This window comes from Diabrotica virgifera, chromosome 8 (assembly GCF_917563875.1).
Source record: "Diabrotica virgifera virgifera chromosome 8, PGI_DIABVI_V3a".
NCBI lineage: Eukaryota > Metazoa > Arthropoda > Insecta > Coleoptera > Chrysomelidae > Diabrotica > Diabrotica virgifera.
The window spans coordinates 18,777,475-18,799,956 of NC_065450.1; the positions used below are offsets into that span (position 1 = coordinate 18,777,475).

Sequence of the window (22,482 nt, forward strand, 5' to 3'; positions counted from 1 at the left end):
TGAGGAGCATATACACACAACACACAATACCTCTTTAATCAATTACAAATTTCACTGACATCATTCTGTCACTCGTTCTTACAACTTCCACTACGTTATCTTTCATTTCACTATCAGCAATTACACCAACTCTATTTCTAACAGGGTTACTACTCCCTGCATACCACAATTTGAAACCTTCACCTAGTTCTTTCGCCCTTTGACCTTTCCACCTAGTTTCTTGAATGCAAGCAATTTGAACTCGCCTTCGTTTGAGCGCATCCACTAACTCCAGACTCTTATCTGTAAAACTACCAAGATTCCACGAACCTATCCTGATTTTTCTAACCTGCAATGGTGTTCCACCTGAGATAGTCCTCACCCGGAGATTCGAACGGAGGCTTATTTTACTTCCGGTATATTTTACCTCAGGAGATGCCATCATTTCAGTATAAGTTTTTATATCTTTGGAGAAGGTCTTTTCATTTTTATGGCCTGAAAAGATTTTGTTTGGATATTAATTTGATGCCTGAATGCCTTTCCTATCAGCACCATACCCTGCCCTGCACGTTTAGCCAATACACCACCAATGCGACAAAGTGCAATATTACCCCACACTCGCCTGCATTTTCTGTATAGGTCAGGATCCCTACTGTAAGGACTGCCCTATAAACCAATATATTGTTGCCCGTATCCCGCTACTAGGAGGCACGTACTTTATTCGGGATATTATCATTAGATATCTGAAAAACTATCATTAGATATTTTGTAAAATTTGCACTGTATATTTTATTGGAAAATAATTAAAATAGGCTAAATAGAATTTTACATTTATTCTTCATCTAGAGATAGTTCTTCGTATGACTTTTCTCGAATTACTTCTTGAGTAAAAATATGCTCAAGCGAATCTGCAGCAATTTCAGTCTTCGTTACGTCAATATCTTCTGAATCTTCTTCCGAAGAAGAAACTTTATCAACTGGATGAAGCAGACTTTTTGACAAGGTAAGAAACTTGGCATCTAGTACCTCAACACGACTCGCTGCAACCTTTTTGACACTTTCCACTATAATATCGTCACATGAGGTATAAGGTATGATATGTTCTTTACTGCTCCAAAAGTCGCTTCTATTATTTTTCCACGCTAGAATAGAAGCTAAATTTCGTTTCCCAATAGGGCCTGGCTTTCCTGCTTTTAGCAATACCTCAACGTATTTAGGAAATAGTTGCAGACCAGCAGAAATTGCTCTTAAGTGTCTTGCCGAATTCGCTTCTTTTGCTTTATCTTTGCAAGATAGAAAGATTTTTATTGATTCGTCTAAAAGAGGCGTAGCTTTGTCTGGATCGCCGATTAACAAGTAATACTCCCCAAGATTTTTATACGCTTGACCTAGATAAAACGGAAGATCATTTGCTTCAGCATGGTCTTTTAATTCCATCAAAATTCTAAGGGAAGAGTTAGTACAGTTGTCCATTAAGTATGCTTTTGCTAGATGAATTTTTATCTTGCATATTCCTTCTATGGTACCCCAACGTTCCTGTATCCCCAAAGCTCTTAAAAATGAATTTATTGCAGATTTTGCACGTTTCATTTCGAGCTCGCATATTCCTTTTAAAACTGAAAAAGAAAGAAAAATTCTTTAATAGTTTTGTATTAATTTACGGAATAGTCCATTCTTTCACGGTTATTGCTCTAAATTTTAAAGAACCGCTTGGATTGACATGAAATTTGGCGTACGTATAGCTTACATGTCAAAGAAAAAAAGTGATATTGTGCCGATGTGTGCTTTTGCCCTGGGGTTGACTTTCACCCCTTCTTGGGGGTGAAAAAATATATGTCCAAAATAAGTCCGAAAATGGGTAAACTGAATAATATTTTAAGTAACTTTTGTTCTATAGAGCTTTTTCGCCAAGTCAACACTTTTCGAGTTATTTGCGAGTGAATATGTTCATTTTTCATAAAAATGACCACATTTTTAGACGGTCAAATAACTCAAAAAGTAAGTATTTTGTCGAAAAAAACGTTCTTAGCAAAAATATAGCCTATAAAAAAGTAAAAAAAGTGGTGTACGCGTTAGGTCTCTGGATGTCGGAGAACCAGAGTTATAGCCAATGAAAAATAGATTCATATTCACCACATTTCAAATAGAATAATACGACGTAAAATATCCAAAAAAAATAAGCACTTTTTGGGAAAAACCCATTATAACTTTTTTAAAATGTTTAAAAAAGTTTTTTTTTCTGTTTTTACAAAAAGTTTCTAGCTTTAAATTTAAGCAAGCTACGCTCAAAATTAGGTTGGTCCCTTTTGTTTTTCCAAAAAAAAAAAATCGGGAAGACCACCCCCTAATTAGCAACTTAAATGAAATTAATCGTTACCGCTCCACAAATTATTTTACTTATGTTGTGTTTATATGATCTGTAAGTTTCATCGATTTAAAGTGCTTATTTTTGAAAAAATTTGGTTTCAAATTAAATTTTTTTAAATTTTAATTTTGAAAAATATGCTTTTTTTCAAAATAACTTAAAAGCTGTTAAGATACCAAAAATCACGAAAAACAAAAAAAGTCAGATTTGCTTTTCTGAATATCATGTTTTTTTTTTTGTTTTTCTGTTAGACAAAATTGATTGAGATTTGGTGTTTCTAAATTTGCATACACTCGTGATCAGTGGCTCGTTCAACCCCTTTTAACTACAGCCCTTTCAATAATAAGGACTTTGAACCGATGAAACTTACAGATCATATAAACAATATATACATGAGTCAAGAAACTTGTGAAGTCGTAACGATTAAGTTCATTTAAGATACAAATTAGGGGGTGATTTTCTCGATTTTTTTACCAAAACCAAAAGGGACTAACTTTATTTTGAGCGTAACTTGTTTAATTTTGATGCTATAATTTTTTTTTTTATAAAACAAAAATGAAGATTTTCTTAAACACTTTAAATAAGTTGTAATGAGTTTTCCCCGAAATGTGCTTAATTTTTTTTTATTTCACGTTGAAATATTCCATTTGGAATTTGACGAATATGAACCTATTTTTCATTAACTATAACTCTGCTTCTACTAGTTGTAGAGACGTGATGTATACACCATTTTTTTAAATTTTTTACAGGCTATATTTTTGCTAAGAATGTTTTTTCGACAAAATACTTACTATTTGAGTTATTTGCGAAAAACCGTCTAAACGCGTGGTTATTTTGTTGAAAAAATGAACATATTCACTGCCAAATAACTCAAAAATTCTTGACTTAGTGAAAAAACTCTATAGAACAAAAGTTACTTAAAATTAGCCAGTTTATCGATTTCCTGACTTTCTTTGGACGAATATTTTTTCACCCGCAAGAGGGGGTGAAAACCACCCCCAGGGCAAAAGCACATATCGGCACAATATCACTTTTTTTCTTTGACTTGTTAGCTATGTGTATGCCAAATTTCATGTCAATCCAAGCGGTTCTTTAAAATTTAGAGGTTTTGCAATATTTTACCGTTAAAGAACGGACTAGAAATAAAAGGCAGATATTGAACACTGAGTTTCATTAAATATTGCCCAAGTATATTTTCGCTATTTTCGCTACTAGAGCATCTTCAGAGAATTTCGCCAAAAAATGAAAGTATCTTCGAATGTCACTAACATTTGTCTGAAGGAAGGCAAATTAACTTAATAGATAACATATTGTACTTAACGTACACTAGACGAAGGACAAACAGATACAAATTGATTGCAGATACTTGGGTACTTCTACATATTGAAGATGGAGGTACAATATGGATATGGAGGTAATTGTTTTAGGCATTATTTTAGTCTGTTCAGAGATATTCATATGTACAATCTCTGAAGAATTCTAAGAAGAATGAAACTAGTAAGATTGTTTATGGCACCCTATAAACAAATTGAAATATAATACACCTCTTGTTTTCGTTTCACGACGACATTCTTTTGTATACTCTATCTTATGCGTCCTTAGACGATTGATCCATTTATGTTCTGTGCATTTTTTCCTCACATTTCCATATACTTGGTTTTTTCTAGATTTATAGCTTCTTCTTAACTTTTTTTGTCCTACGTACTTTTGTCTTTTGTTCAGAATCGTGCCGCTGGTCTGGATCTTGGCTAATAGATGTATGGAATACATAACTCATATTATGAGATGGTAGTCCTTTACTATTTGGTATATATGTATGGTCATTGGGAATCCTGATGTGAAGTTTTTACAGATAAAATATATTTAATCTATTTTGAATTCTTTTAAGGTTAAGACAACTATACACATGCAATAAGTAGATCACACCATTAAAAAAGTCACACAGTAAAATATTACAGTTAAAATATAAAGTAAGAAAGAACATCATGATAATTAGCAAGAGGTCAACTCTACGTCAGCTAAATCCCGGCAGAATGAGTACAGCACTAAGCCTAGCTTTGCACCATAACAACAGAAGATTGGACCAATAGCCAGAATATAAGAGCGCGCACTTGAAAAGCTAGATCCATCTTCAGCTGGATGGGGGCCACCTTCAAGAACCACAATCTCTAAGTTGGCATTTAAAAAAATGCTGTAATCGAATAAACCTTAAAGATGTGTTCAAAATTTTAGAAGCAATTGAGATGGGCTATGTCCATGTCCGAAAGAAATTAAGATCCTGTGAATTAACTGAGGTACAAATTAGGAGGTCTCAATAGAAAAAAGAAAACCCGAGACGTAATAGCTACTATCAAATCTCGAAAGTTACAATACTTCCTGCGCATTATGCAAAATGAATCCGGATATACTCTCCTATAAACCATCCTACAAGGAGAAATAATTGGAAAATGAAGTCCAGGGGAAGAATATCTTAACTTAAATAATCTCAGAACCTGGATCACCACAACATATCGCCGGTTCAGAATAAGAGTGATGTAACTGCAAATTGTGTCAATTCCTGTTTATTGCGTAATTAGCTTCTAAAATACTGTGTACAGATGATACAAAAGCGACAGAACTGTAACTATGTGCTTAAACACTAAAAGGTAGTTGCGTCACTATTGAAATACGCACCATTTTAGATCTTATTTTAGATAAATAATGATGCAACTCTAAATAGAGTTGAAAGTGGGGGGATTAAATTAAGATAATGAAATTCGAGTCAATAGGGATGAAATCCACAAGCCATCATGATAAGAATAAACACCATACCGATGCTCCGGACGGTTACTCTTAATTTAATCACTATTTTAAGTATTTAAAAAAATTTTGATGAACAATAACGCAACTGTAAAAAAGGTTGAAAATTTGGCTATTTGCAGTTACGTCATTTCTATTCCAGACCGGCGATATGTGAAGATATGTAAAGATAAAAATTGCCATTGATTAACTAATTTACCCACATCTTAATTTCTCAATGTTGAGCCTTTTGCAATTTACTATCATGTTTATCTACAGAATCTCCTACACCTCGATTAACACAACGTTATACATGAATTTTTAAAAATTTGTAGCGAAATGATTAGACTCTTTTACACTAATGTGATATGATATTTATAACATAATAAGGGATTACTGTGAGGTGTATGCTTTGTAATTTTATTAGCTATTGAAAATCTTGAGTTTGATTGAAATACAACCTTGAGATTAAACATGAGTATCCGAAGAAAAAGGTTGTAACTCGCCTAACAACCATTTTACACTCTCCGTGTTAATTACTTTTCCCGTTTAACTATTAAAAGGTTGTATGTTTTGAGTTTTTGCAATATAGCTAGGAGAAAATTAGTTTTTATGGTATATTTAAACAAAATATCAACTCACAATTTACACAATTTTAATTGGAAATTATAAATTTTACAATAGCATTAATATTCTATCACTATGAAAAAAAAATGGTATAAAATATCTCAAATTTTTCGCATTCTTATTGCGTATCTGTAAATATTTAATTTTAAACCATTTTATTTTATTACTTTACTCTTTTACTATCAATATCTGCTTCAAAATTAACATGTGTGTCCTTAAATAGGTTAAAATTAAGAATCTATTTCTGATTTATTTCAGTTACGGATTTAGGCTTGCCTGATGCTTTGGCATATCGTATCATGGTTATCCATAGGTGTGGAGCATATACGACTTAATATTTTTGGGTTTTTCTATAAGGGCATACACTGAATCACCCTCGTTTTGTGAATGTGCTACTTCAAAAAATACATGTACTCTGGGCTAACTAGCAAAATTCATGGAAAAGTTATTTACCAGCAATTTTATTGCTGGAATCGAATTATAAGATCCTATATATTAATAATATAGGTATGCAAAGTCCGCAGATAGTGTGCTACTTTTTTTATAAACAAAATGGCGCCCGAAAATCCTATTTTTTTCAATTATTGCTCTATAACTCCGAAAATTTTAACTTTACAACAAAAATACCCAAATAAAAATTCACCGCAATTAAATTCTACATAGAGGCATGTTTTTCTCGGTTTGCTCCGTCGAAAATTTTCCTCGGAAAATGTGGGTTTTCCCAACAAAATCTCGAATTTTCAAATAATTTTTTTGGGCCAGTAATTATTTATCAATAATTATATAGCTTGGTGAAATAAAAGCTTTCTTGGTATGGATTATAAATTCGGAAGCCGGTGAAAATGAAACTAATACTTTAGCAACAATTCAATTGTTAATTAACAATTTACAGTCGCAATAACAACCAAAATAATCATGAGACATTGATCAAACTTAGAAAGGTTATAAAGGTGTGATGCCTATTTAATATTTTGTCGACAAAATATAAATTTTTCATTTTTTTGCATAATTTTTAAATGTTTAAAAAAATTGTTATAAACAAACTAACATTCCTCAGAAGTTGTTTATTATATTCTAATTTTAAAAATACTTAAAATGCGTATTTCATAGGTCTTGAAAATGAATGCTTTAAAAAAAATTTCCAACCATTTGCAAAAAAGTTATGAAATAGCAAAATAAATATACGATTTCTCCGTTGTCTATAATTTGTTTTAATTGTTTCAAAGCTTAAAAGTGAGTCTATGGTACAATCTAATTGCTCACAAAGGATGTCAAAAATTAGTGCAATGGTTATATTTTAATCAAAGATTAAAAATACTTTTATTTGTAATTTTTAGCGCAAAAGTAGGCCTGATACAGAGTCGGAGCTAAAATGTTCACTCGAAGCGACTGACACGCAGCATACATTATTTATTAAAAGTGTACGTCGCGCGGCCGCTGGTCGTCGCTCCGAGTGAAAATTTTAGCTACAGTACTCTATTATTCTACTTTCGCGCGTGTAAATTACAAAAAAATATATTTTTAATTTTTAATTAAAATATAACCATTAAACCTATAATTAATATTTTTTTGTAAATAATTAGCTTGTACTTTAAACTCACTTCTACGCTTTGAAAAAATTTTAAAAAATTATAAACACCATAGTAATCGTATGTTTATTTTGCTGTTTCATAACTCTTTTGCAAATGGTTGCAAAAAAGTTTTAAAGCATTAATTTTCAAGATATTTGAAATGCGCATTTTAGTTATTTTCTAAAATTATAATATAATAAAAACTTTCTGAGAAACGTTAATCTGTTTATAACTATTTTTTTTTTAATTTAGGGCCGGTTGTTCGAACGCTAATCAACAATGATCACTATCAAATATTTAATTACTGTCACCAACTGTCAACGTCAACCTTGATTGGGTTGCTGAAAACATAATTGGTTATAATTATGAGAGAAGTTAATCAATCAACATAACAATTATTAACATAGTTGATTAACTAATTTCATAATTGTAATCAATAATTATGTTTTCAGCAACCCAATCAAAGTTGACATTGACAGTTGGCGACAGTAATTAAATATTTGATAATGATCATAATTTATTATCGTTCGAACAACCGGCCCTTAAAGATTATGCAAAAAAATAAAAAATTTATATTTTGTCGACAACAGGTTAAATAGGTATCTCATATTTATAAGATTTCAAAGTTTAATCAGTGCATCATAATTATTTTGGTTATTATTGCTACCATAAATTATTAATTAACAATTGAATTGTGGCTAAAATATTCGTTTAATTTTCACCAGCTTCTGGAACTATAATCTAAACCAAAAAGGCTTTTAAGTCACCAAATTATTTAATTATTGGTAGATAACTACTTATCTAAAACTTTATTTGAAAATTAAAGATTTTGTTGGGAAAACCCGCATTTTCCGAGGAAAATTTTCGTCGGAGCAGATCGGGATTTTCATCAGTCGTTTACCAGCACTGGAAGCGTACGGTTGTATGTTTTGTTTTGTTCTTGTGTTTACACATTTTGTTATTTGTTTTGATTTGATGTGTTGTGAATACTAGCTGTAAGTGTTTTATTTTTTTATTAATATCATCACATCACCAAGTTTAAACGACCTAGTTAAATATTTGTATAATATTTAACCTTGACACCATGACGTCCAAAAATTGTGAAATTTGCTTAGCTGAATTTTCTGAAAACGAAAAATATCAGATACGTTGCCATGGAGATTGTAAACGGTATTTTTGCATCAAATGTTCTGGTCTCAATAAAACAACGGCAAGAACTCTACTGGACCCAAAAAATTCTCATTTAAGATTTTTCTGTACTTTATGTGATTCGCCTAGTCTCAGATATCTAAATGAAAAAATTAACAATCTTTCAAAAAATCAAATACCACAAGAGAATTTTGACGCCTTAATTCAAGTTACAAAAAAACTCACTGATAATTTGCCAATTTTCATCGAGACATATGATTTATTAACCAAAAATGACGGCAAATTAGACTATATTACGAAAAAAATTGACGAGACACATAAATTAAATAACCTGCTAAATCCTGAATATCTTTTAAAATCGATAAGGCAGATGGAACAAGATATCTTTAATATATCGTCAGTTTTTTTCGGCTGTTCCAATGACACGATTAAGGTGCAAGTCCAAGATTCAAATTCATCTGAGATAAAATTGGGACTAGATAGGCTCTCTTCAAACGTAAGTGAAATATCTAATCAAATGAGTAATCTTTCAAATAAACTACCTGCTATACCAACGAACAAAGATGTATCAAAGAGAGACATTGTGTATGCCACTTCAAGTACTCAAACCGAAGACACTCAACATTTCGAAGCTAGTCCAGTCACAAAATCAAAAAGTGCAGAAGATAAATGCCACTTTGTCGTTATTAGCAACTTAACCCCAATTTACACTCCTATTCAAATAGTTCACTACATTAAAGAGAAGCTAGGTATCAAGGAATATATAAGATGTTATGCCCTTCTTAAAGATGCCAACACAACAACAGGGTCCTCATTCAAAATAGGTATTAAGTCTAAAACATCTATTGACTTATTATTTAATAAGGAAATTTGGCCACCTGGTGTAAACATTAAATGGTCTACAGAATCCTCATGCTCCGAACCAACAACTTCATCTGAGGCAAATATGAAACCGAAGCACATCAGAAGCCCAGTTAGCTTGGAAAATCCAATTACCATTCCAAGTAAAAACAAAAATGAAGTTCAAAACACAAATATACTTACTGACAAGCAGGCCATCGAAATTTGCAAATCTAAAGATCCGTTCCGTTCCCAAATTAATTTCATTAAGAAAGATATTTTGGAACCATCGATAAATTTGGATCCTTTAACACCACCAAGAGTTAGATTAACCAATAACTCAAACAGTCGATATCTTCTAGCAAGATTAAGGGAACCGGATATAATAAAAGCAATTAAGCTACATCTTGCTTTCCTACACGACCAGCCTGCCTCAGTATTTTGTGATGGATATACCAACACCAGTGTGAAACTATTTTTGGCTTCCGAAGGACTACCTACCAAGACTGAGGAACTAAGAAAAATTCTTCTAGAATTTAACGATGCGTGTGGAATTGGTCCAGCTGAGATGGAAGCTGATCTTGTTGCTTATAGGTCCTTTCTAAGTTCAGAAAGAATCATACATCTACAAAAATCAAGGGAATGTCACCGAAATTATTATTCTACTAGCTCTCCAAGACGAAATTTTTAAATAACACGACGTGTTCTGAGGAACTAGAAACCTCGAATAATTTTAGTGATGGCAACTTTAGTATGGTTCTGATTAATATTCGTTCTATAAGAAATAAAACTGACGAATTATTTTTGTTTCTGGAAGAATTAGGATATCCCCCGATAGTTGCGGTTACAGAGCACTGGCTTGAAGTCAACGAGCCTTTTTTTGTAGAAAAATATACCACAATTGCTAGGTATGATCGTCCAAGTTCAGCTCATGGAGGCACCCTAATTCTTTCTAGAAATAATGATTTTTCTCTGATTACAAAATATGACTTTCTGTTAAATGAAGCCTTCTTTGAGTTTTCCCTAGTTTATAATAAAAATCTTAATCTTTACATTATTTGCATCTATAGATCACCTGACTCCCCTGTGGAACTATTTTTTCAGAACCTGCTAAATTTGTTAGATGACTTGCCTCATAGAAGCAGAAAAATTCTATGCGGGGACTTCAACATTAATTATGATGCTGCTTGTGCTACCCAAATGTCCTTGGTCAACATATTTGAATCATATGGTCTCTCAATGCACGTTAATTCTCCTACAAGGATTACAAAAACTTCATCTACCATAATTGACTATATTGTCTCAGATTTCTCACCCCTTGATGTCTGCTCTACAATTATTAATGCGGGATTGTCAGATCATGAAGCAGTATTTACGAAGTTTAACATCTTCAGCAAACCCTCCTCGAAATCCCGACGTTTAGGTAGGATTTTTTCCGCTGGGAATTTTCATAAATTTCAAAATTTATGCTTAACTTCTGAGTGGCATTTTCCTTCTGCGGACGTGGACTATAATTTCAACGATTTTATAGAAAAGCTTGTCTCTATCTTCAATAAGTCATTTCCTTTAATTTCAATTAAGCCAAAACATCACAAACCCTGGGCTACAAAAGGTATTCGCATATCAGCCAAAAATATGCGCTCACTATTGTATATCAAGAAATTTGCTACCAACGTCTCTGTCACTCAATATATCACCAAGTACAGGGTAACCTATCTAAAACTCATCAAATCAGCTAAAAAAGCCTACTATCAAAATCGTATGGAAAGCTCTAAAAGTGTTGCAAAAGAAACTTGGTCCATAATAAACGATCTTCGAAATAGAACTCACGCAGTTCAAACATTTGCCCTTCCAGACCCGGAAAATCTAAACGAATATTTCGTTAATGTGAGTAAAAATATAACTTCTACTATTTTGCCACAAAAAGATCCCATTTCCTATCTCCCCAATTCAGGAGTGTTCTCGAATTCATTCTTTTTAAGACCAATCGATATAACTGAACTGATCCAAACTATCAATAGTATCAAAAGCAAATCATCCTGTAGTACTGATGGACTATCCATAAAAATCTTCTCAAATCTCACAGAAAATGTGTTGGAAAACCTCGTCTCACTAATTAATGATTCCTTTGAAAGAGGCAAATTCCCAAAGTGCCTAAAGATAGCCATTATTATTCCCCTTCATAAGGGTGGTGAAAAATCTAATGCTTGCAACTATAGACCTATTGCCTTACTACCGGTACTTTCAAAAATTATTGAGAGACTCATAAAAACCCGTCTCATGTCCTTTCTCATTGATAACAACATCTTATCCCAAAATCAGTTCGGCTTTTTAACTAATAAATGTACCACTGATGCCTTGTTTTCTGTGTTTCATGAGGTTTACCAAGTACTAAACAATAATCTTTATACTGCCACTGTTTTCTGTGACTATGCCAAAGCTTTTGATTGTGTAAATCACGACATTTTGATTAAAAAACTAAATTTCTATGGGATTCGATGTATTTCTTTGAATTGGTTCCAATCTTACTTGAATAATAGGAAACAAATAGTTAGAGCAAATGATACTGACTCTAGTCTCAAAAACATTGTATGTGGAGTACCACAAGGTTCAGTATTGGGTCCTCTACTGTTCCTTATCTTTATAAATGACATCACTAATTTAAAAATCGATGGAAAAATTTTTCTTTTTGCTGATGATACCAGTATCACTTGGAGCAACTCAACTATTGCATCTCTTCATGCAACTATAACTTCTGATTTGCTTACGATAAAAACCTGGTCTGACTCTAATTTACTCTCTTTTAACGTGGATACGACAGTAGCATTATCCTATAAAAGTGCTTTTCAACCCCTGCTTGTTAATAACAGCCAGATCTCTACCGTTGATTCTGTAAAATTTCTTGGTATTTTTTTAGACAGCAACCTCAAATGGTCCCTTCATATCGATGTGTTAAGTAAGAAACTCGCCTCAGCCTGCTATGCTATAAGATCTGTTTCGAAAGAACTCAATTTAGCATCTTCTAAACTAACATATTTTTCTTTGTTCGAGTCTCATCTTCGATATGGTCTTCCTTTTTGGGGTTGTAGTACAGCTGCCCAGTTAGATGTTATTTTCAAATTACAAAAAAGAGCAATAAGGTATCTGTTTGGCCTCAGAAGAACAACACATTGCAGAAGTTACTTCAAAGATCACGGCATTTTAACCCTTACATCTTTATATATTTTAGAAACTGTTTGCTTAATTCGTAAACACATGCATGTCTTTCCAGCAAGGCCTCGTCATGACTACTCCACCAGAAATTCAAATTTTGATGTCTATTTACCGATCCCGTCCTCTGAGTTAGTAAAGAAATCTATATTATATTCCGCAAAAAAACTATACAACCATCTTCCTTTACAACTCAAATCTGCAACATCTTTCCCCAAGTTCCGTAAAATGACAAAAGCTCATCTATCTAAAAGACCATATTATTCAGTAGAAGAGTTTCTGAATGACTAACTAAGAAATTACAGTAATGTACAAGTAACCAAACTTATCTATATTTGGGTGTCATATGCAGCAGCTTAAACTTATTAGTTCCTATGTCTATAAATAGTTTACTTTTTTGTATATTCACTTTGCAATTTCTATAAATTGTTGCAAATATATCGATTTTGTTTTCTTTTCTTTACTTTATTAACTTATATTTTGTATTTATGTATATTTTTTTTATATTGACGATTTATCAAATTTCAGAAAATTGTATTTGTTATTGTTATTGTTAGATATTATTTATTTATTTTTTCTGACTTTAATTAAGCTTTGTCCATAAAATTTGTATTTTCAGTGACAATAAAGCATACTTCTATTCTATTCTATTCTATTCTATAAAACAAGTCTCTATGCAGAATTTAATCACGGTGAATTTTTATTTGAGTATTTTTGTTGTAAAGCTAAAATCTTCGGAGTTATAGAGCAATAATTGAAAAAAACGCGATTTGCGTGCGTCGTTTTGTTTATAAAAAAAGTAGCACACTATCTGAGGACTTTGCATACCTATATTATTAATATATAGGATCTTATAATTCGATTCCAGCAATAAAATTGCTGGTAAATAACTTTTCCCAAAAATGGCATATTCTCCAATAATCAGCCCAGACTAATGTGTAATGTTAATATTAAACTTTTTCACTACATAGAAGTACGTAGCAAACACTATTCTATACTTATTTTGTCCACCGCAACTATCAAAAATGAAAAAAACGTCCGTAGATCCTTTTTTACTTTTATTTCGATAAATTGACTTATGAGATGCACCATATGTTTGAATAGTTTATAAATTAAACTTACGTGCAACAAAGTTGTAACTCATTTAAAAACCTTGTTAATCGTCAACTATAAAGAAAGTAAATATTTAACATAGGGAGTATCCAATGTTACTGCCTTTTTCACGCTAGAATGGCACACGTAAGTTAAAATAGAACTTTTTTCAATGGAGTATTAGCCAAACTATTGAGAATTAAACTGTGTCGTTTATATTGACGTGTGCGCAATTTTTTGCTGAATTCGCCTGTGTTGAAATCCGAAAAAAGATGTAACTTGAGTTACAACCTTGTTCGATGGGAGTGTCGATGTGATGAGTGCACTAAGGACAGGCAAATTAACACAAAACTAGGAGACATAATTACAGGAGAAAATATACAGGGTGTAACGAAAATACAGGTCATAAATTTAATCACATATTCTGGGACCAAAAATAGTTTGATTGAACCTACCTTACCTTAGTAAAAATGTGCATATAAAAAAAGTTACAACTCTCTGAAGTTACAAAATGAAAATCGTTTTTTTCCAATATAGCGAAAACTATTAAAGATTTTTTATTGAAAATGGACATATGGCATTCTTATGACAGTAGCATCTTAAAAAAAATTATAGTGAAAGTTGGACACCCTATAAAAATTTTATGAGGGTTTAGTTCCTTTAAACCCTCCCAAACTTTTGTGTACGTTCCAATTAAATTATTATTGTAGTACCATTACTTAAACACAATATTTTTAAAACTTTTTTGGCTCTTAGTACTTTTTCGAAAAGTTAGTTTTTATCGAGATATTTTGAATATTTTTCAAATCCACCACATATTTGTATAGGTTAAGTACGATTATGAAGACTTGGTAATAATATGAAAATTTATGTATGATTTACATTTTTAGGTATATTTTGAACCGTATTAAAAAAGAAGCCATATCTCGATAAAACTTGCCTTCTCGAAGAAATACAAACAGCCAAAAAGTTTTAAAAACATTTTGTTTAACTAATGGTATCGCAGTAATAGTTTAAATTGGAGCGTACACAAACATTTGGGGGGTTTAAAGGAACAAAACCCCCATAAAATTTTTATGTAAACATATTAAAAAAGAAGCCGCAACTCGATAAAAACTGCCTTATCGAAAAAATACTAAGAGTCAAAAAAGTTTTAAAAATATTGAATTTAACTAATGGTACCACAATAATAATTTAATTGGAACGTACAGAAAAGTTTGGGGGGGTTGAAGGGAACAAAACCCCCATAATTTTTTTATGGGGAGCACAAATTTCAGTATAATTTTTCTTTAAGATGCTCCTGCCATAAGACCATAAGAATGCCACATATTCCTTTTCAATAAAAAATCTCTAATAGTTTTCGATATATTGGAAAAAACCGATTTTCATTTTGTAGCTTCAAAGGGCTATAACTTTTTTTATGTGCATATTTGTACTAAGGTAAGTTAGGTTCATTCGAACTATTTTTGGTCCCAGAATATGTGATTTAATTTATGACCTGTATTTTTGTTACACCCTGTATAGTTAGGTTTATTAATACGCAGAGACTGAAATGGCTGTGACACATAGAGAGAAGTAAAAATGACCTACTGACTAAAAATATTACAGATGGAAGCCAGATACTGAAAGACTTGGGGAAAGGCCCAGAGGGAGATGGGAGCACCAGGCCATGAGATATATCAAAATCCTGAAAGTGAGAAATTGGAGGGAACTATGCACATGCACATATCGAAATAAGTGGAAGAAAATTATTGTAAAGATAATCAAGTCATACAACAAACTTTGACAAACATTCCACCCGGAATGAAGAGCCTTGATGATGATGGTGACGATGCTGTCAAATGTCAAAAATGATTTATTACAAATGTCACTTACATATGTTCAAATTGTGAAAATTATGGTAAAAATGGATAAAACACCTTCAAGCAGTAATTATAATTCTTATAGAAAACGAAGTTCTTTAGAAGAATCCTATCGGAAATTTTTTGCAAATATTATGAGAGATTTTCGGAGGTCCCATAAACAAAATTTAACAGTAACTGAATTAGGTGAGAAGAGGAGCCCAAAGTTGAAGTCAGATGATGGAAAAAGACTATATTTGATTCCTTTTTTTTTGTTAACCTATAAGATAAATTAATGTTATTGAATATGCTTAATCAGAACTTAATTAACCCTCACGCACAAGTTGTAGTCTATTTGACTAACAACTTCAGTGAGAAATTGGGTTTATTTATTATGTGTTAGTTGATACAAAAAAACTCTGTTATTATTATTATTATGCTGATGATAGTAATATACAGGGTGTAACAAAAGTACCGGTCATAAATTAAACCACATAATATTGTGGGGTGGGACCAAAAATAGTTCGACTGAACCTAAGTTACCTTAGTACAAATGTTACCTTAGTACAGCCACAGTATAAAGAGGGACCTCTACTGCGGTACAGCTCCTTGAAGTTACAAAATAAAAATCGATTTTTCGACAGGAACATTCTTATGACAGGATTATCTCAAAAAAAAAGTTATATGTAATGAAATTTGTGCACCCCATAAACATTTTATGGGGCTCTTGTTCCCTTAAACCCCCCCAAACTCTTTTGTTTATGTTTCAAATAAATTATCATTGTGACACCATTGGTTAAACATAGTGTTTTTAAAACTTTTTTGCCTCTCAGTACTTTTTCGAAAAGCTAGTTTTTATCCAGATATCTTGAATATTTTTCAAATCCACCACATATTTGCATAGGTACTGTTAAGTACGATTAAAAGAGCTGGTAATAATATCGCACCCTCAGTAATATAGAGGCACAATTCAAAAAAGTAGATTTTTGGGAAATAGCGTTCATGATCCATGTCTATTAAGCTAGAAAGGCCATTTCATAAGGGAGTCATGAGACACACCCCATATTTTTTTGCTATTTTATTGCTAATTTATTACGCAAATTAAAATTTTATTGCTTCATCCCCTTGAGAGAAACAGGTGGCCATTCCAGCTTAATATTAAGCTAGAATGGCCAACATTCATATATCCGGAACGAAAGTAGATAGAGAGTTGCTTCCGGTGGCCTATTTTATTGCTAAATAATTGCTAATTTATTACGCAAAACAAAAATTTATTGCTTCGTCCCCTTCAGGGAAACAGGTGGGTCTTCCAGCTTAATATTAAGATAGAATAGCTAACATTCACATTTCCGGAACGAAAGTAGATAGAGGGTAGCTTCGGGCGGTATATTTTATTGTTAGTTAATTGCCAAAAGATTGGGTATATTAAAAGATGCTTGTCATTAGTTGTCAACTTGACATTACGTTACGGTTAAAATCTTTGTCATTATGGTTCTTTCTACCGAAGAAATTTTTTTTTAGTAGAACAGTGTTTCCGCTCGTACGGAATTGGTCGGAATAAGGAATAATGGCATATGTTTCAAACAAATGTCGGTAAGATATCAACAACATTTTAACAAGGCGGTACAGACATAAAATTGTGATACTTCTTGTTAGATATTTAAAGACCTTTTTTCGTGCGCGTAATTTAAGAATCTGTAGGCCATGGTTTCAACAAGATAGCGCAACAAGCCATACAGCTGAATGCCTCATAAATTTGCTTCGAGAACATTTTTGTAACAGAATAATATTTGTTGTCGCACAGATCTCGAGATCCACCTCATATATCAGATTTAGCACCACCTGATGTCTACACTTGGGGTATGATGAAGAATTCCATATTTCGCTCAGAAGATCCTCCAGAAACTGTTGGAGAACTACGGAAAAGAATAATAATTTATTTTTAACATTTGCAGGAACCACTTTTCTCAAATATGTTTGATGATCTTCGGGAACGTTATATAGCTTATTTGCAACGCCATAATACCCATTTTGAACGCCATGATGCAACATGTATTAGAAAATTTTTGTATACCCAATCTTTCAGAAATTAATTAGCAATAAAATATGCCGCCGGAAGCTACCCTCTATTTATTTTCGTTCCGGAAATATGAATGTTGGCTGTTCTAGCTTAATATTAACCTGGAATAGCCACCTATTTCTCTGAAGGGGTTGAAGCAATAAATTTTTATTTTGCGTAATAAATTAGCAATAAAATATGCCGCCAGAAGCGACCCTCTATCTGCTTTCGTCCCTGAAATAGGAGTGTTGAGTGGTGTGGCTTAAATATTCAACCGCAGTAGCCATTGCTGCTCTTCAGGGGATGAAGCAAAAAAATCGTTTTTGGCGTAGACCTGCAGCAGTTACTTAGGAAAAAAATACCCACTTGGTCTTAGGTTTTTAAACTGCTAATTTTCACTTTCTGTGGAATCCGGGAAATGATAACGGTAGGGGTGGGGGGTGAGTTTGTGAATTGTTGTATACCATATCTTTCAGCAATTAGCTAGCAATAAAATATGCCGCTGGAAGCGACCCTCTATCTGCTTTCGTTCCTGAAATAGGTGTAGAGTATTGTAGCTTAAGTATTAAACTTCAGTAGCCCTTGTTGCTCGTTAGGGGATGAAGCAAAAAATTCGTTTTTGGCGTAGACCTGCAAAAGTTAATTAGAAAAAAATATTCACTTGGTTTTAAGTCTTTAAACTGGTTATTTTCACAATTTGTGAAATCCGGGGAACGATGATAACGGTAGGGTTAGAGGGGGTGAGTTTGTAAATTCTGGTATACCCCATCTTTCAGCAATTAATTAGAAATAAAATATGCCGCCAGAAGCGACCCTTTATCTGCTTGCTTTCCTGAAATAGGACTGTTGGGTATTGTAACCTTAAGTCTTAAACCGCAGTAGCCATTGTGGCTCGTTAGGGGATGAAGCAAAACATTCATTTTTGGCTTAGACCTGTAACAATTAAAGCAGAAAATACCCACTTGGTTTTAGGTCCTTAAACTGGTTATTTTCACTTTTTGTGGATTCCGGGGAATGATGATAACGGTAAGGGTTGAAGGGGGTGAGTTTGTAAGTTCTGGTATACTCAATCTTTCAGAAATTAATTAGCAACAAAATATGCCGCCGGAAGCTACCCTATATCTACTTTCGTTCCGGAGATATGAATGTTGGCTATTCTAGCTTAATATTAAGCTGGAATGGCCAACTGTTTCTCTGAAGGGGTTTAAGCAATAAATTTTTGTTTTACGTAATAAATTAGCAATTAATTAGCAATAAAATAGGCCACCGGAAGCAACTCTCTATCTACTTTCGTTCCGGATATATGAATGTTGGCCATTCTAGCTTAATATTAAGCTGGAATGGCCACCTGTTTCTCTGAAGAGGATGAAGCAATAAATTTTTAATTTGCGTAATAAATTAGCAATAAAATAGCAAAAAAATATGGGGTGTTTCTCATGGCTCCCTTATGAAATGGTCATTCTAGCTTAATAGACATTAAAGATTCGAGTTTCCAAACTTACAGCTATTGTTTCAAATAACATGCTTATTATTTAAGTTATAAATGTCAAATTTGGCAGATTAGTTATTTGATAATTGCACTATAAATAGCGATAAGAAAAAAAATCAATATAAATAAATTCCATTAATTACGTGTAATTGAAAAAAAATACTTTCAAGTTAGTCCCATATAGTACAAAAAAAACATAATAGGTCTGGATCCCGCGTATGAAAAAAAAGTTGATTAATAGCAAGCTGACAATTTGTTAATAGCTTAAGGGTGTCTAGTCGGATAAACTTTGATATATATGGGAAAACTGGAACAGGGGCAGTTTTAATTATGGAACAGGTTAAAAATTTGGAACGGTCACACCACGAAAACGGCACATGTATTTTGTCCGACAGAACAGACTTAAACTCTTCGAACAGAGATTAAACTCTCATGCAAAAATCAGACTGCTATTTATCACCAAATGGGCGTTTTAATGAGTGGAACATGTAGAATATGTCAAATGACAGGAATTATGACAGGTGATAAATAGCAGTCTGATTTTTGCATGAGACTTTAATCTCTATTCGGAGAGTTTAAGTCTGTTCTGTCAGACAAAATAAATGTGCCGTTTTCGTGGTGTGACCGTTCCAAATTTTTAACCTGTTCCACAATTAAAACTGCCCCTGTTCCAGTGTTCCCATATATCAAAGTTTATCCCACTAGACACCGTTAAACTATTAACAAATTTTCAGCATGCTATTAATCAACTTTTTTTTCATACGCGGGATCCAGACCTATAACAGAAATAAGGAACTGTTTAAGTTTGATCCCTTATATTATTAATGCCCTGTCACTTTTTATGCAAAATAACGATATGTTATGAATTAGACCCACTTATTTATTATAGTTTGCATAATATAACGGCTCAACTAAAAACTACAATACAAAATGTTGAAACACAAACTAACCAGGATTTTCGTCATTGAAAGACATGTTACTGATTGCTCCCTTGTAGCATTAAAAACCAGTGGTAGCCGGGGAGAGTGAAAGAGAGGCATAAATATATTTACCGAGCCATTCATGTTCTTTTTCTCCCTCTGTCAACGCTAACCGGTAGAGAATTTCATTTTGTGCCCATATGATTCAAAGTCACAGTTAACACAAATTTTGAGTTGAGCCCTTATATTACTGAGGGTGCGATATGCATTTATTTATAAATTATTACAGTTTGAGGTGTATTTTGAACCATATTAAAAATTAAACCACATCTCGATAAAAGGTGCCTTATCGGAAAAATAATAAGAGACAAAAATTTTAAAAATACTGTGTTTAACTAATGGTACCGCAAGAATAGTTTCATTGGAACGTACACAAACATTTGGGGGGTTATGAGGCACAAAAGCCCAATTAAATTTTTATATAAACATATTAAAAAAGAAAGCAATTTATTATTATTATCAAAATTATTATTATTTAGCAATTATTACCGAAAAAATACTAAGAAACAAAAAAGTTTTAAAAACATTGTGTTTAACTACTGTACCACAATAATAATCTGATTGTAACGTACATAAAAGTTTGGGGGGTTTAAGGGAATCAAACATCCATAAAATTTTTATGGAATACACAAATTTCACTATAATTTCGTTTTAAGATTTTTTTGACATAAGAATGCCACATGTTCATTTTCATTAAAAAATCTCTAATAGTTTTCGATATATCGGAAAAAATTAATTTTAATTTTGTAACCTTAAAGGGCAGTAACTTTTTTTGTGTGCATATTAAATATTAAATTAATTTTGTGTGCATATTAAATACTACAAATTTTGTACTAAGAAAGTTAGGTTCAATCCAACTATTTTTATTCCCAGAACATGTGATTTAATTTATGACCTGTATTTTTGTTACACCCTGTATATTTTATCAGTGATATCACTTACCTAACGCCTTTGTTTCTCCAAGCCTAAAGCAAGCTTCTGCTGCCCTACGTCTAGCTTGGTCTGCTAAAATGATGGCCTTCTCCACATCTGTCCCCATAATAGCCTTTACTTCCTTAAGTAAGCAATCAAATATTGCTCGATTCGTCTGCATATATAACGTTCCTCGTTCTTCAGGAAAGTAAGTTTTGCCTGTCCACACCTTATCTTGAGTCAGATTTCTTGTAATTCGTAGCTGTTTTTCTGCGTTTTGAAACTCTTTCACATTGTCCATTAAAAATCTAGCATAAGCGTACCTACTTAGAGCTTCATATTTATGTCCTATGACCTTGGAATATTCAGAAGAAACACGTATGGATTGCAATATAAGTTGTTCTCCTAGCCACCACCAATTAGGGTCGCCAAACCCAAATGAGACAGCAAGGTTTAGGAACTCTTGGCATTCCTCAGAGTACGCCCCTTCGAAATGAAACTGTTCAGCGGCTTTCAACGACTGTGATAGAATTACAAGTTCTTCTTTTGCGAACTTTATTTGGGGCAATATTAAAATGTTACTTCCAGGTTCAGCGGATTTTCTCATGTTTTCTTGATAGTCGATTAAATCCTTGACATACGAAGAAGCGCTGAGAAAACCACTATCTTGTAAATTTATAATAAGCGCTTCATGATATGGTAATCTAAATTCACGTATTTCTGAGATGGTGTACTTAGGTAAAGTATTCCTCATCTGCTGGACGACTGCAACAGTGTCTTTTCTTAGCAGACGTTCCCTTTTTATATTGTCTGTAAACTCTAAATCATTTTTAAGATATTTTTTATCGATTGATAGATATTTAGACTGTGTTCTTTCTCTTTTTGCCGGAGCCGTAGGTAATTCTTGAGAGCTTACGTTTTTGTCCGGTACTTCTTCAGAACTTTCTGCTGTTTCCGGAATCTTCGCTTTATTTAAAATAAAATTTTCTGTTTTGAGGAGTTCTTCAATAAGAAAGCTCATAGTATATTAAATAAATGTATTACAAAACTTACAAAACTTACAAAATCTAATACCTTTCAACAAAAATCTGACAGATGAATTTAGGTTCCTTACATTATGTTTAGATGTTTTTTTTATGTCAAAATTGTTTTTCTTCTTCTTATTTACCTACTTCCACCTGACTGTCGCGTGAATATTCTTCTGATTTTTTAATAGATTCTAGCTTTATGGATCTACACTAAGCTAAACAGCCCAATAGTGTATTATCATTGTATAAAATGGTATTTATTTTTTTATTAGGTTATTCCGTTGCATGCCGTTTAAATATGTACACTTTCTTTTCCTGTTTTCACATAGCTTTTGTGAGAAATTTAAAAATTCCTCTATACTAATTTTTGAGTTGCCCCTCTTTTTGAAAAATGAAAAAATTGTACTGTAATAGTAATTTACGTAACAAGTTCCGAAAGTGATATTTTACGAGACGAGTAGGAAGTTTCCTGCGAGTTTCGTAGAATCACTTTTGGATCGTGTTACGTACAATATTATTTCTGCAGCCGTTTTGTATGTTAAAAAGAATATACTATGGATAA

At 32.6% G+C, this 22,482-nt stretch overlaps 1 protein-coding gene across 1 annotated transcript; it reads right to left on the reverse strand.

Moving 5' to 3' along the window:
- Window positions 1–741: 741 nt before the first annotated feature.
- LOC126889734 (uncharacterized) lies at window positions 742–21,991 on the reverse strand. Its single transcript, XM_050658283.1, has 2 exons — window positions 20,923–21,991; window positions 742–1,595 (listed from the first exon to the last, which is right to left on the reverse strand). Exons 1-2 carry the CDS (start codon window positions 21,911–21,913, stop codon window positions 811–813), a joined length of 1,776 nt encoding a protein of 591 aa, XP_050514240.1. The 5' UTR covers window positions 21,914–21,991; the 3' UTR covers window positions 742–810.
- Window positions 21,992–22,482: the final 491 nt, after the last annotated feature.